General features: G+C 42.0%; 1 protein-coding gene across 2 annotated transcripts; it reads left to right on the forward strand.

Annotated features, from left to right (window-relative positions):
- Nucleotides 1–1,122: 1,122 nt before the first annotated feature.
- Nucleotides 1,123–8,260, forward strand: CUNH6orf62 (chromosome unknown C6orf62 homolog). Of its 2 annotated transcripts, XM_071456189.1 has the most exons (6): nucleotides 1,123–2,909; nucleotides 4,716–4,892; nucleotides 5,469–5,591; nucleotides 6,336–6,470; nucleotides 6,974–7,100; nucleotides 7,286–8,260. In XM_071456189.1, the coding sequence occupies exons 1-5, from the start codon at nucleotides 2,781–2,783 to the stop codon at nucleotides 7,097–7,099; spliced, it is 690 nt and encodes a 229-aa protein (XP_071312290.1). In that variant the 5' UTR covers nucleotides 1,123–2,780; the 3' UTR covers nucleotide 7,100; nucleotides 7,286–8,260. The 2 variants fall into 2 exon arrangements, with proteins under 2 accessions (XP_071312290.1, XP_071312283.1); XM_071456182.1 differs by having other exon boundaries at nucleotides 6,974–8,260.
- The last annotated feature ends 5,888 nt before the right edge of the window (nucleotides 8,261–14,148 follow it).

Below are 14,148 nucleotides of genomic sequence, written 5' to 3' on the forward strand. Positions count from 1 at the left end.
ATGTCAGCTTTGAAAGCATGTTGGACTTTAATTGTTGTTTTATTTACAGTTTTACTTTGCATACGTGGGACGGGCTGAATACAAACCGCGACGGACCAAATTACACAAAATATGCCATTACAAGACTTGTTTACCTATAACATCACCACACTTAACACTGATACAAGTTTAAGTATTCCTGCAAAGTAACGGAATTTGAGGATCAGGCGTTCCTCGGGTGGGACGGAGGGGAGCTGCCCCAGGCACATACCACCTCGGGCGGGCGGGGGGGTGGGGCATGGCTCTTCCCTCCCCTTTGCCTCACACCCTGCCCGTCGTCATTCTCCGGCCCCCCTCCCCCCCCACCCCGAAGGGCGTTGAGCAGCCCCATCCGGGTCCCCGTCCCGCGGGCACCACGCGGGGCGAGCGGGCGGTTACACGAGGCGTGACCGCGGGGGGTGGAGGGGAAGAAAGTGTAGGGCAATGCGGATTCCTGGCGCGGTGAGAGCTCGGAGGCGCTCCAAGCCGCTGTTGTACTTTGCTTTCTGCCATTCCCGACAAGGCGTCCCCACGGTGGTTACCGAGGCTGAGCTCTACCGCCTCGGCCACAACAGTGCCTCGCCCCCCCCCCCAGAGGCACGAGGGCTTGGTACACGCCGGCGGTGCGGGTAGGGCGGTGCCTGTGTGACTCAGGCGCTGCCATTTTGAGGGGTCCGTGGTGGCTCCGCAGCTGCACTCCGCGCTCGCTCCGTGCCGAGGCACAGGCACTCCCGCTCCCTCCTGCCCGCTCCTGCCGTCGCCCTCGAGGACGTCCCGGGACCGCCTGGGCGAAAAGAGGCTCTCCTCAGCCCTTTCATCATTCTTCCCGGCCGTCCCGGTCCTGTTCCGACGCCGCTCCGGGATCTCTCTATGCCCGCCGCCCTCCTCCGTAGGAGCCGCTAGCGCAGGGACAGCGTCCTCTTCCTCCTCCTCCTCCTTCCGCCGCCGTCGCCTCTTCCTTCTCCTCTCTCCGCCACCATTTCCCCACTCCCCGGCCCCGGGGCGCTGAGCTAGACTATGGGGACCAGGTCGGGGCCGAGCAGCGGCAGAGCGGGCGGCCCGGTCACCGTGTCCCCTGCGGCAGGGATGGGGGGGCTCCGCGGCTTCGTGGCTTTATCTTGACATGGCTCCTCTCCGTGCTGCCAGCACTGCTGCCACCTCCTCCTCCACTGCTCCTCCTGCGCCCGCCGGCTGCGGGTAGCGAGCGGGCCACGGTCCCGGGCTCTCGTCGGAGCCTCTCAGTCTCTTGCTTAACTCGGGGGGAAGCTTTGGGAGGGGTTCCTTTTTTTTTGTTTGTTTTTGTTTTCCTTTGGTTTTTTGTTCCTTTCTCTCCAGGGAGAGAAGGGGAAAAATACTTTTTTTCCCCCCCTCCTCTTCTTAACCTGGTCCGACGAATTTGTTAACCTAAAAACTTTTTAACCCCGGCTAATCAAACACCTGGGGAGGGGGAAAAATGTCTGGAGAGAGGAAGAAAATAACCTGATAATTGGAGACTTGCTTTTTTTCGGGGGAGGGTGATTTAGAGGTTTAAAATTGCAACCTAGGTTGCAATTAGAAAAAAAAAAAAGCAAACAAAAACCTCGCAAAAAAATCTGTCACCGAAAAGCAGGAGCAAAACGCACTCCATGTTTTCCGAGTCGTGGCCATGAAGTGAGAGGGGAGAGAGGCGGTGCTGCTGTGGGTGTCCCGCTGCCCCGGGCGCGGCCGCCCTGCGCGCAGAGAGAAGCCGAAGGGAAATCCAAGAGCGCCGGCCATGCACAGCCTCGGCTGACCGTGCTCGCAGCAGCAGAGAGAGAGAGAGAGAGAGAGAGACGGGAGGATCCCCGGGGGATCAGCAGCCCAGGGAGTGTATGAGGTGTCGGGGGATGTAGGGCTCTCCCACTGCTAGGGAGCAAGCCCGGGCTTGGGGCACTGATTCAGGTTTAAGTCTCTCGGTGAGAAAATACTGTCCTTTAGAATCCCTGCCAGCCCCTTGTCAATGGCCATCATGATCCCTCTTCTCTTGGGCAGCAGTAGCCTCAGGGTAGTGATGAGCAGGATGAAGTTAGAAATGACTCCGCTGTCTTTTCTCTTTGCTCCCCTGCAAACCAGCGCTGTGTTGTCTGTAGTTGATTTTGTTGTTGTTGGCGGCAGAGAAATGTCATACTTCCCGGGTTGTGCACTCCTCCTTTGCACCCTTTTCTCTGCTCTCCACCAAGTGTAATAATTCTAAAGAAAAAGACAGGCAACATAGCAATAGTGGAAGGCTGAGAATAATAATCAGTAGAGTCATGAATCTGGCTGGGGTAGAACGCAGTTTGTAATTTCAGCTTCGGGTTTTTTTTTTGTAAGCAGAGCAAAAGTACCCCCCCCATGGATTGGGCTTGTGCCAGTTGCTTTTTATTGTACACATAAATTGTGATAAGATTTGTTTGGGGTTTGTTTTCTTTTTTTTTCCCCCTTCATTCTTTCCCACTTATTCCTGCAGCTAAACTGTTCAAATTTTTCTCTTCGAAATTCTTTGAGGTTTTTTCTTGATTCATTGTAAAACCTCTTGTCCAGCCATGGCTGGACAACTACTTTCTTTGTTTCTTGACCCCTCCAATATGACATTCTCGTAAAATATTGCCTGAGGTGCGGTTCTGGGTTACATTAGCGTTTGATCTATTCAGTTGTATTAGCAGGAATCGAACGACTTGTTTCTGTTGTACTTAAGTCTTACGAAAAGGTGCCCATAGTTTAGCGACAGTTTCCAAAGGCTTTAGTACCACCTATATTACAAAATGGGGGACCCAAACTCCCGGAAGAAACAAGCTCTGAACAGACTTCGTGCTCAGCTTAGAAAGAAAAAAGAATCTTTAGCTGACCAGTTTGACTTCAAGATGTACATTGCCTTTGTGTTCAAAGACAAGGTAACTTGGTTTTAAAGTGTGTCTGTGTGTTTGTTGCATTTTAAGTGTTCTGTGCAAAGTCTTACTGCCTGATTGCATCAAATGTTTTATCCTTAACAGAGTCCACTGACTTTTAATTTTTTTTAAATTGCTAATTTCTATAATACTCAGTTCACGTTTGTAATTTTGACTCTTTGTGTTTCGTAGTTTTGTAAGGCAGGGGGTTCCAGTGCCTCTTTAGATGGTTACTTAGTAACTTCTGTATTGGGTAGATATTTTTCAAAGTTAACACTGTAAATCGTTGAGCCTAATTGGGGTCTGTCCTGCCCCGTTGCTGGCTGTGAAGGCAGTCTGGCTGGGGCGATTGCCGAGTGTGTTTATCTGGTGAAAGCAGGAGGGAAGACCTGGCAGCTGAAGGGAGGAGTCGCAGGATGGGATGTGGAAATGGCCCAAGTGCGCAGGCACATGTGGAACTGCTGCTGTCATCTTGAAAGGGAGTAAGGAGGGCAAAGAGAAAATCTTCATTTGCTTGGCTGCCTCCTCTGCTGCTGAATTCCACACATCTGGGTGGGGAGCTGGGTCTTTCTAAAGCCAGCTATAGACCCGCAGTTGTGGGGGAGTTTTTATCCACAGAACGTTAGGGGAAGTAGGTACTTAGAGGGAGGAAGTGAATGTGCTGAACACATGATGAGGAAGTGAAGGTAGAAGCAAATGGCAGCAGAGTACATAATGCATGTAGATGAGCTCTGAAATTGTTTATTCATATGTATAGATTTTGTTTTTCCTTGAAAAGCTTCTTTAAAATTTCTGAGTTGAGTTTCCTCTTGTTTGGATTTTATTGGGATATAATTTCTGGGTGCTGTGTAATAGTAACATAAAAATGAATGTTTAAGCAGTGGCAACAATTAGATTTTTTTAGATGACACAGCTGTAACTTTTAGTTGGACATTGATACTACTTTTTGGTTGCTTTGTAGAAATTCATGGCAAATGCCTGTTTGAAATCCTGTTATATTTGCATACATCTCAGTGAACTGAAGATGTCCATCCCATACCATTTTGCTTAAAGTAGGAGTTTAGCTGAAGTCAGCATGGTCAGCAAATAGTTGCCTGTTACCTGTGTTCTGATGGGGGGGGAAGGGAAGTGGAGCATTATTGGGTGAGATACACTTTGTCTCTTAAGTAGGTCAAGACTTCCCCTGCACTCTAAGAAAGCTGTTAGAAACAGACATAAACTTTATTGATTTTACATTCTCATAATGTTTTGGCCTTGCTTCAGAGATGCTGAAATATTTGTAATGAGTATAGAAGTTATATAGCAAATGAAAATAGTTCTCCTTTGAGAAGATTATAGCTAACTTCAGAGGGGATCTCAGTCACCTGCTGTCACCAAATGTGGCATTGAAAGATTTCACTTTTCATAAAAGGCCAACTGTCAAAAATTGAAAAGGAGAAAAAAGGTGTTACCTGATTTGCAGAGAGAAGCTTGCAGAAGTTCTTGGTCATCCCAGAGTTGTATACTCTACTTGAAGAAGGAGTAATTCTGTTAATGTTTTTATAGAATCTTAGTGTTTTCAAGATTGATATGTAAATCTGCATTTTTGGAGACTACCAAAATCTGTGCAGCTTTTATAAAAGTTGTCAGTCTGATTCAGTTTAATTTATGAACTTTTTTGCATGTGAATTTTAGAGTGATTTGTGTCAAAATCCTAGTCTGTGTGATGTGTACTTTATACATTATACAGAAAATCACAAATCCTGAAATAAACTGTTACCTATAGTTTCCTAAAAAGGATTGTAATCTTAATGTAAATTGTGCTTTTTTTAGAAGAAAAAGTCAGCGCTTTTTGAAGTGTCTGAAGTGATACCAGTCATGACCAATAACTATGAAGAAAATATCCTGAAAGGTGTGCGGGATTCCAGCTATTCTTTGGAAAGTTCCTTAGAGCTACTGCAGAAGGATGTAGTACAGCTCCATGCACCCCGCTACCAGTCCATGCGCAGGGTAAGGCTCCTTTTTATCCTTGCTGAATTGTACTTTTCCAACACTTGTGCTTTTCCTTGGGAATCTTAAGGCTAATCTTGCCTTTTTGTTTTCTCAGTTGCTGCATGAGGGCTCTGTGGGCCTGTGTTTACATGGTCTAGTTTGAAGAGTAGCAATGGGGTAATAGTTCTGAAGCTGTTAAAATACATAGTTCTTAGGTTTTACCTTTCATTTGTTTCATTCAGAGATGTGCCATGGGAATTGTATCTTCTTGCCATCTTTGTCCTTTAGAAGGCATGTGTTAATAATTCTTGCAACAGCTCCTGCTGTACATCTAAGTGATGTTGCTTTATGAATATTGGAAGACAGTCTTTGCTAATGTTTTCTTAAAGTTGTAGCTTATATTAAGTAGGTGATGATACTAAAATTCAGTGGCATGCAAGAAAGACTTCAGCTGTGGTACGAGTAATGCAAATGGAAAATCAAACAAATGTTGTACAAGTATCACCTCTCAAGTATGTGCCTGTATAGATAAGTTGCTTATCTGTATCTTTGACCATTGGAGGGAATGTAACTAAAGAACTTTATTGCTCACAGGATGTGATCGGCTGTACCCAGGAGATGGACTTCATTCTATGGCCTCGTAATGATATTGAGAAGATAGTCTGTCTCCTGTTCTCTCGGTGGAAGGGATCTGATGAACCCTTTAGGCCTGTTCAGGTATTTGGGTTTGGATTTTGACTTCAGTAACTAACTTGTTCCTGGAGGGAGTGTTCTCTTTAACCACTAAGTTGATAAGGTATGCAAGTTCTGTGGATGTTAGAAAAATATGCTGTCTGCTTTTATTTATAAAGCTTTTATTTATAAAATAAATAGCTGTCTGCTTTTATTTATAAAGCAGTCAGTGTTCTGAATGCCAAGTTCTGACTCCTATCTTTATGCACTTTTGTATTAGCCCTTCCAAAAGGGCCTTTGCAAATGACACGTATGTATAAATGCATTCAGTGTTTGTATTTGTAGGAGTGGATTAGATGTGCCTCTTAGTACAATTGAATCTTTGTCTAAATGTGATAGTGTTGTTAAGGTTTTGTCAGTATTCCAAGTTGCTGTATTTGATTAGATTGAAGAGTGAGATGGATGGAACCTTTGCATTATAAATTGTTGCACAGGGATCTTCTGCCATAGGAAGGCAAATTGGGTTTTGTATATGCTGCAGGTAAAGTTGTACCTTTGAGTTGTTAATATGTCATTGCAATGGCTGATGTCAGTGTTGGCAGAATGAAATTAGGGGATTCTTCAAATTGTGTCAAGACACTGCCGTGGTCCTCAGTTTCTGCTTTTTAGAACAGCTCAGAAAAGGAAAGAACTAAAGTGGTTGTAAAGCCTCAGACTGAAGAAAATTAATGGGTTACATGTGAGCTTTGTCTTGAAAAACATTTTATTTCCCTCCCTCACACCATGTAGGCCAAGTTTGAATTTCATCATGGTGACTATGAAAAACAGTTTCTGCATGTTCTGAGCCGAAAGGACAAGACTGGAATTGTTGTCAACAACCCTAACCAGTCAGTGTTTCTCTTCATTGACAGACAGCACTTGCAGGTAAGCTTCTTTTGTCCTTGTTTTAACAGGTGTACTTTAATCACAGAAAGCTTTTTCTTCTTGGGAACATCAGTGATTTTGCTGCAAGGTACTCAAGTAGAAAAACTGATCATGCATTCATGATTGCATTTTGGCAGTTTCAGGGGAAACTTACACTATAAATAGGACTCATACGTGCAAAAACTAACTATGGGCCACATATGTGTTCACGTAGAACAAGAAGACATAATGTTCTTGTATTAAAAATTAAAGAAGTTCTGAAATCGGCCTAACAGTGTTTAGGAAAAATTAAAGCATTGGTTTGGTTTGGGTGACAATATGGAAATAATTCAAGTGAAAAATAGTGAAAACATCTTATGCATTAGAGTTTGCAGACTAATTTTAAGCTCTGGCTGTTTATGTGTATGAAATAGTGAATTTTAAATGTCTTTGGGGGTCTGCCTACTAGTCCTGAGTTAACTTCTAGGCTTAATACCTTTTCTTTGGGTTTTCTTTGCCTCTAGACTCCAAAAAACAAAGCTACAATCTTCAAGTTATGCAGCATCTGCCTGTACCTGCCACAGGAGCAGCTCACTCACTGGACGGTTGGTACCATAGAGGATCACCTCCGTCCCTACATGCCAGAGTAAGGTACTGGCCAGCAAAATGGGGAAGATCACAGAATGCAGCAGTGGATGTTCACTTTCCTCACCACTTCATTCTTTCAGAATTTAGAAGAAAATGGACTCATGTTCAGAACACTATACATTGTGAAACTTGATCATCCTGGATTTTTTTTATCATTTGTATCTCAGAACTTTGCAATTTTTTTTTAGATGTTTTCTGCATGGACCTTGTGAAAGAGAGGATGCTCTGCACACTTCTGCACTGCATCAGCATCTTACTGAAATGTGAAATGAAGGGACTGTACATTGAAACAAATGTATCTGAAAGCACAAGGTGATCATTTGTGGTGGTGTTCCCATTTGTGCTGGTCATGCCCCCTAACATCTCTAATGTTAACCATCAATGTTTTGAGGGTGAGAAGTGAATGTAACGGGTATAAAAGCCTTATAGCTTTGCTGTTCATGATTGTATAGACGAGCACTATCATTCATTCTAATGAACGAAGAAGTGGCTATTACAATAGCAAGTAAGTGTGGGAAAGAAATCTTCCTTAAAAAAATGCATCTCATTTAATGTATAGGCATTTTTTGCCTCTTTTATTTTGCTGGGCCATGTCTTAAGTTTACTGGCACTTTTGTTTTGGATCTCTTTCCCCAAGTTGCTGTATAACTGTATGAAGGTATTCTTTTGAGTTGGATGCATTTACACAGATGAGGCAGACCTGGAGTCTGAAGTTGCTAAAGCAGCTCAAAAAAGGTAAAATAATAGCTGCAGAAACAATGTTGGTAGAGGATTATTTTTTCTTAAGAGTTGAGACTTGTAAACTTGCAGGTGAACTGTGCAGGAAATACTGGTTTCTAAAACATTTCTTACAGAAAACCCATTGAGGTTGTTTTTTTTCTTTCTTTTGGAATAGACATTATAAACCAATGTAAAATAGTGTTTGGAGTGTCAAAAGTTGGTTCTGACAGAACATTTTAAGATTGTGCAATGATAAAAGAAAGACTACTGTATAGTTTTGATGACAAAGAAGGCTCTGCTTAAGGGTTGAGTACTTTACTGGAGTAAAACTGCAAAAGCCTACTCCCTTTGGATAAAACTAGTGCTTACCTGTTTAAAACTTGTATTTAGCTTTTGTTTGGAATTGGAAAAAATTGAAAATTAAATAAATTAGGTAAAAGATGGCTGGTTTTATTTATGGAAATCCTATTAATTGAATCTTAGTAGCATCTTGCATCTTAAGAGCGTCACCCAGTACAAACATGAAAATGTACAGACTGTAAAATGTTAAGATGAGTTGCAGAGGTGTTCTTGCAAATGTGGGCTGTATGTTTTAAAAAGTACTGGTCAGAAATAATGGCATTGCTAGTATCTTACTGTATTGGTACATAAGTATTTTTACTTCAAGGTTATAAGTTCCTACAGATTAATATGAAACACTCTACAAAAACGCCACCTGAAAGCTCCAACTTCACTTTCATAGTTGCCTTAAGTTACAAAGAAATAATGCTAAGACTTTCTACAATATTTAGTAACCACCATACCTGCCAATAGTACTGAAAATTTCTCAGTTTTAAGTGCCTCTTCTTTGATTGATCTGTAAGACATAATGCAAAATGTCCACATAAAGCTTGAGCTAAGTTTCATGGGGTCTGGAACATTTAAGTTTCTGGATTTTAGAATTTGCTTAGTAAGTGCCGTCCTTTGTTCTTAATTTGTCATTTTGGACATCATCTCACCACAGTGAGAATAGGGTTGTAGTTACCTTGATTAGCAAACAAATGACAGTTCTTGCATTAGGTGGTTGGGTTTTCTTCAATCTGGTTTCTCTTAGAAAAAGCCTTGAGATGTTGGTCTGAGTGGCTGTGTACACTGCTTTCCAAGTGTCAGCAATTATATGGATTTTAACTTTATTCTCTGTATTACAGGAAACAACCAGTTCTGTTTAATTCCATTTTTAGTTCTGTACAGGGTCTGTAAGACAGGCTGCTCATTTGATCCTCGAGACAAACTATACCATGCTTCCTTGGGAGAGCACAGGGTTAAAGGAAGCAAAAAATTGGAAAACTAATTTTGTTAAACGTGGTCTATACTACCCAGCTAGCAAACCTTATTCTTTTGCTGTGCTATCAAAGTGAGTTGAGAACCATCTGCATTGTCTAAGTGGTGGGGGAAAAAAGATAAAGGACCAACAGATTTCAGAGCTGAGAATGTGGGGGGATATGTGAGTTTGTTCTTGTATCATTTGGCATCTTTGAAGAGTTTCTCTCCCCTTAAACAGGACAGCTTTTGAGGGAAGAGATTCAATTCTTGTTCCACTCTTTGTCAATGGAACTTGCAGTTCAATCTCAAAATATTCTTCCATTAAGTTACTTTAGCAAAATGCTCTTCAGAAGTGAACGGAAGTAGTTCATAACATCTAGCTTTTAGTTTCAGGCCCTCTTTATATAAGCTTAATGGCTTTTTGGTAATCTTTTTTCAAAATGTAGGTTTCATCTCACAAAACTAATTTTCCAAAGCACAGTTTGTGATGGTGTGCACCTCATTTTTGGGGCTGTTTGTAAATACGGAAAGGCTCTCTTTAAAGAATTTTAGTTACTGCCTATTGTCAACTGCTTGTGTGGCTCCCTTGGTCATACTAATACCAAGAATTGAAATACACTCAATATTGCACCTGAGAATGGGAGTTTAACCGGGCTGCTGCTTAAGGATTTGTCATGAGACCTTGGTAAGTGCCAAGGGGGCAGGGATAAAATAAGTAAACAGAAGACCATTAACTATTAAATGCATCTCAGTGAATTGTCTGGTGAAGGGAAGCTTGTGTCAGGTGCTTCCTGGGTGATGAGAAGCTTCTTAAATGTTATAGTCTGTACATGACTATGAAGCTTCTCTTGACTTGTCAAGCTTCTTCAGCTGTGCAAGAGTTACCAAAATATGGTAAGATGGAGAACTTGTACAGAACTGCTGTACAAGTAGTGCCAAAATGCAACAGGCCTGTACTTAGTTGGCAGTTGATGTCCTTTGTCATGTGTGTCTCAAAGTTCCCCCTCAAAAGCTAGATTATAGCTTTAGTGTTATTTTATAAACATGAAAATTTATGTTAAGTGTTAGATAGTAGAAACACTGGGGTTAGTCAGTGTTTCTCTTAAAAAAAAGGAAAAAATTGGTTACTCAATTGGTTACTAATCTCTGAGCATTGAGTTTTAGATCAAAGGTACTGATCTCTCGTTGCAATTTCATTTTTTTTTCATTGCAAAATGTGAAGTTTGTTAGAAAAACAGCAGGTGGAAAGATGAAAATTGGAACTTGTAAAATGACCTAGACTTTTAAAAAATTGATGTTTCCGAAAGACCTATTTGATTGTACTTTGAAAATACAAACCTGAGGATCAGCCTGCACTACAGTAAGTGGCTGTGATCCTTGGGAATGACCACATCTATTCCTTGATACATAAGGTGCAATGGATTAGTTTTGAAATTACTTTAAAACATCACACAAATGCCATAAAGGCTTGGTCCTTGCACATACTTGCAGCCTGTGAGCTCTGTGGGCATCCTTCCCTTCCCACCCCTGTTCTGCTGCCAGGAGAACTCTGTTTTTCCTTGCACTCGTGTGCTGAGTTGTTTAGGTTGCGTGCAGTTACTGAACACCAGCTTATGTTGAATCAGGATCTGGGGGGTTGAACAGTGAGAAGAGTCACTGAAGGGTTTTTTGCCTCTTAATAGTGAGATTAGTCTAATGGACTGTTGGAGGCTTCATTTAATATTGCATTAATGTTACTGCCATTGAGCGTGATAGCTGAAGTCAAGAATGGGTAGAGAGCATTTACATTCACCAAGCAGACAGACATGCCATGTGAGTTTACCTAATTGCTATTTACTTTTATTAGCCTGGAAAATCATCTCAGATTTTTCATTTTGCATTTATTGCAGCAGTAAATTCACAAGCTGTGTAAGCCTGCAGATTCTGGAACAGCTTTCTGGAGTGAAGCAATGAGACAAAACATTATTAGAACCCTTCAGGTCTGCAGCAGTAGGTGCTGCTTTCTGCCTTGTGCACTGCAGCTGGGAGGGAGCTCATGAGGCTCACTGGACAGTGCAGATGCTGCAGAGGGACGGCTGTGTCAGCTCTACAGGTTAACTGAAGCTAAGAGTAATTTCTCTTCTGCTTGGGTGACTGAAATGCTTTTTAGGGCTGAAGATATCCGTGGCCTACTTCTGCTTGGAAAGGATTTACATATGGAAAGGTCCCTTAATTTAAGCACAATTACTGTATGCTAGAGCACCCACTAAAAAAATTGCTGTTCTGAACTCTGGAAATCTATTCAAGCAGCTACTGCTTTTAAGCAAAAGAAATCAAAGATCCAGAATTTTACTAGAGTTATAAGCCCCAGGTACTGTCTTAGTAAGCAAAAATAGAGTTGTTTTTTTTTTTTTTGTTTAGTTCATTTATTTTTGGTGTTTTTCCTGAAGGATAGCAAATGTGTCTTGTTTGATGAAAGGTGGCAGGTAATTTATTCTCTTTTAAGTGAGAACTGTATAACTGTATATGCTGCTGTGTCCCACAGCCATGGCAGCTTGGGATCTGGGTCTAGTGATAGCAGTGGTTCAGTGAATGCATTGCCGAATCATGAAGGTGATAACTCTCATCACGTTGGCCTGAACTCAAGTAGCAAAATAGGCATATAAGTGGGGTTTTTTTAATTCCTGGGGATAATGAGGTAAGGAAAGGTTTGGGAGATTCTGCCTAAATGTTTTATTTGCAGATGGAAATTCTAAAATTGTGAATGATATAATACAGTCGGAAATTCTTCCATATGCCCTGGTAGTGGCTCAGAGCCAGTCAATGAAGCTGAAAAGATTTGAACTGCTGTTCAGAACAGTTACTTAACAGCCTAATTCACCTGATATCCCTGCCCTCCCTGCTCCATTCCTATTAGGTGGTGGTTTGTGAATTTGAGAATTGTAAACCAGCAGCTCAGACATGAGAATACTGTGATGGGTGGCTTGATGTACAAGAAGGAATTAGAAGGAATTCTGATAGTTCAACACTTGTTTCAGCAGTGACACCCTTCCTTATCTTCTCCCTAGTTTATCACTGACATCTTCTCAAGAGCTGGAATCCTTAATGACTAAACCCCTTCTCACTGCATCTTAATTTGTGATCTGTATCTGCCCTGATCAGCATCTGGACCCCTGGTTTCAAATGCCAGTGGGAACAAGTCTGTTCTGATTCCTTATTTTCTCAAGGCATCTGTAAAGCACAGCTGTACATGGTGCAAGCCCGTGGGTATCAGTCTGAATGCGTTTGTGCAATAGCAGGGATCCGAAACCAGCATGAAACTCTTGGCTGGACAGGGTATTGCATGAAGTGGGAAGCTGAAGTTTCACTGAGGGGGACAACTGTTCCTCAACATTTCATACCACTGAAATGTGGCATGAAATGGCCACTTATGTGGCCTCTGTAAGAACAGACATCTAGATCTAAGTATAGTTTGGGTGTTTGGTATATTTAAAAGAAAAACCCCAAAATACAACAAACTGCAATATGGGAGGGCTGGTCTCATTTTTAGCTGTTAAGAAGGAACTTGCAGTTGTCTGTCAGTTACTGGATATGTAATCTGGTGTACTACTAAGACTCACAAGATGAGCTCATGAAATCAGTATTTGCTTGCTTGTGGGAATTATGCCTAAATCTGCAGTGATGGAACCAGGTCAGCTCCACAGGAGGTCTGTTTGTTCTAATGCCAGGTGGAGCCATGTACTACTTGTCCTTATTACGGTACTTTGTTTCCATTACTTTGAGATTCAGCTAAGGTAGGATACAGATTTTTCCATATGTCGGTTAGAGTGAAATCAGTAAAGAACACTTCCAAGTATTAAGTCTGATGCTTGGCAGTTTACTCTCAAAGCTAGGCAAGCTCAATGGTGTCAATTCCTTCTAAGATCATCTCTGCACCTGAGTTCAGTTTTAAAATAAATTATGAGGTCAACATACTGCTGCTGGTGAGGGATAACAGACAAGGTTGTCTTAAAATAATCCATTTAATTAACTGCTTCTGAAATAACTGGCCTGCATATTAACAATGTCCCTCTTATTAATTAGGCAGTTCTAAAATACTGTGTTGAATAGTCTATTGTAAGGGAGAAGAGAATTCACTTGTTATTTCAGGAAGGTTTATTTCTGTTTCCCTCTCAGCCTGAAACAGTCCTTGCCAGGCTTGAATGGGAACAGGAGGATACTGCTGTTTCCGTGTTGAGGTTTGCCACTCTCAATTGGCCTGGATGCTTTTCAGCTGTAATTATGGAGATATGATGAATGCTAAGTGATAGAATGGGACCACTTAACTCTGATAGGTTCCTGAGGCAGCCAGTGCTGATTGAGGAAGTCGTGTTAAGTTGCAGTGGGACAGTTACACAAGGACAGAGTGGCCCCAGCACATGCAGCTGAGAGTCTTCTCAATATTTTGGCACATATTGAATTTGGCACCTACGTCATTCTCACCCTCTGCCTTTTATTTCAGGTAATAGTCAAAATCACTCTTGTGTTCCAGTGAGGGGAATGGGTTTATAGCAATTGGAGGGGAGTGGCTTTAACTATCTTCTTGGACTCTACTACATGAGTAACCCGTGTAAGAAAACTGGTAAACTTAAGAGTGAGAAAAAAGGTAACTGGATATGCCAGAACATGTTAATAGGAAGAAACTAGAGAAGCAATCGCCAAAGTCAGGAAGTGCATCCAGTTGATTTGATGGATCCTCTCTGCCCATCCAAGTAATTGCAGAGGAGCTGGAGATGCTTAAGACTCCTAACAGTGCTCCAGGCTGAGGGAGCTGTGACGTGAGAATTTCGTACAGTGCAGCATCTAGCTCTGATGAGCTAAGATTTAAACCAAAAAAAGCTCCTGGTGTAGTAATCACCTTTGCAGAGCTGTTTCAGCAAAGCATTGTGTTCCTTTAAATGGGATTCAGGGATGATTTCTGAGTATGAGTGAGTGCAACTCCTGTGGGAAAATCAAGCGCGAACATACTGCTAAAGAGAGGATGCTACTATTCAAAGTTAAACTAAGCACA

The sequence above is a fragment of the Agelaius tricolor genome, unplaced genomic scaffold, assembly GCF_023055355.1.
Source record: "Agelaius tricolor isolate 1412-34295 unplaced genomic scaffold, bAgeTri1.0.p SCAF_2, whole genome shotgun sequence".
Taxonomy (NCBI): Eukaryota; Metazoa; Chordata; class Aves; order Passeriformes; family Icteridae; genus Agelaius; species Agelaius tricolor.

Excerpts from the sequence above, each read along its gene's own strand:
- CUNH6orf62 (XM_071456182.1), top strand. The coding sequence starts at position 2,781 with ATGGGGGACCCAAACTCCCGGAAGAAACAAGCTCTGAACAGACTTCGT. Across the intron at positions 5,592-6,335 it reads AACCCTTTAGGCCTGTTCAG|GCCAAGTTTGAATTTCATCA; the intron begins GTATTTGGGTTT and ends CACACCATGTAG. Across the intron at positions 6,471-6,973 it reads TTGACAGACAGCACTTGCAG|ACTCCAAAAAACAAAGCTAC; the intron begins GTAAGCTTCTTT and ends CTTTGCCTCTAG.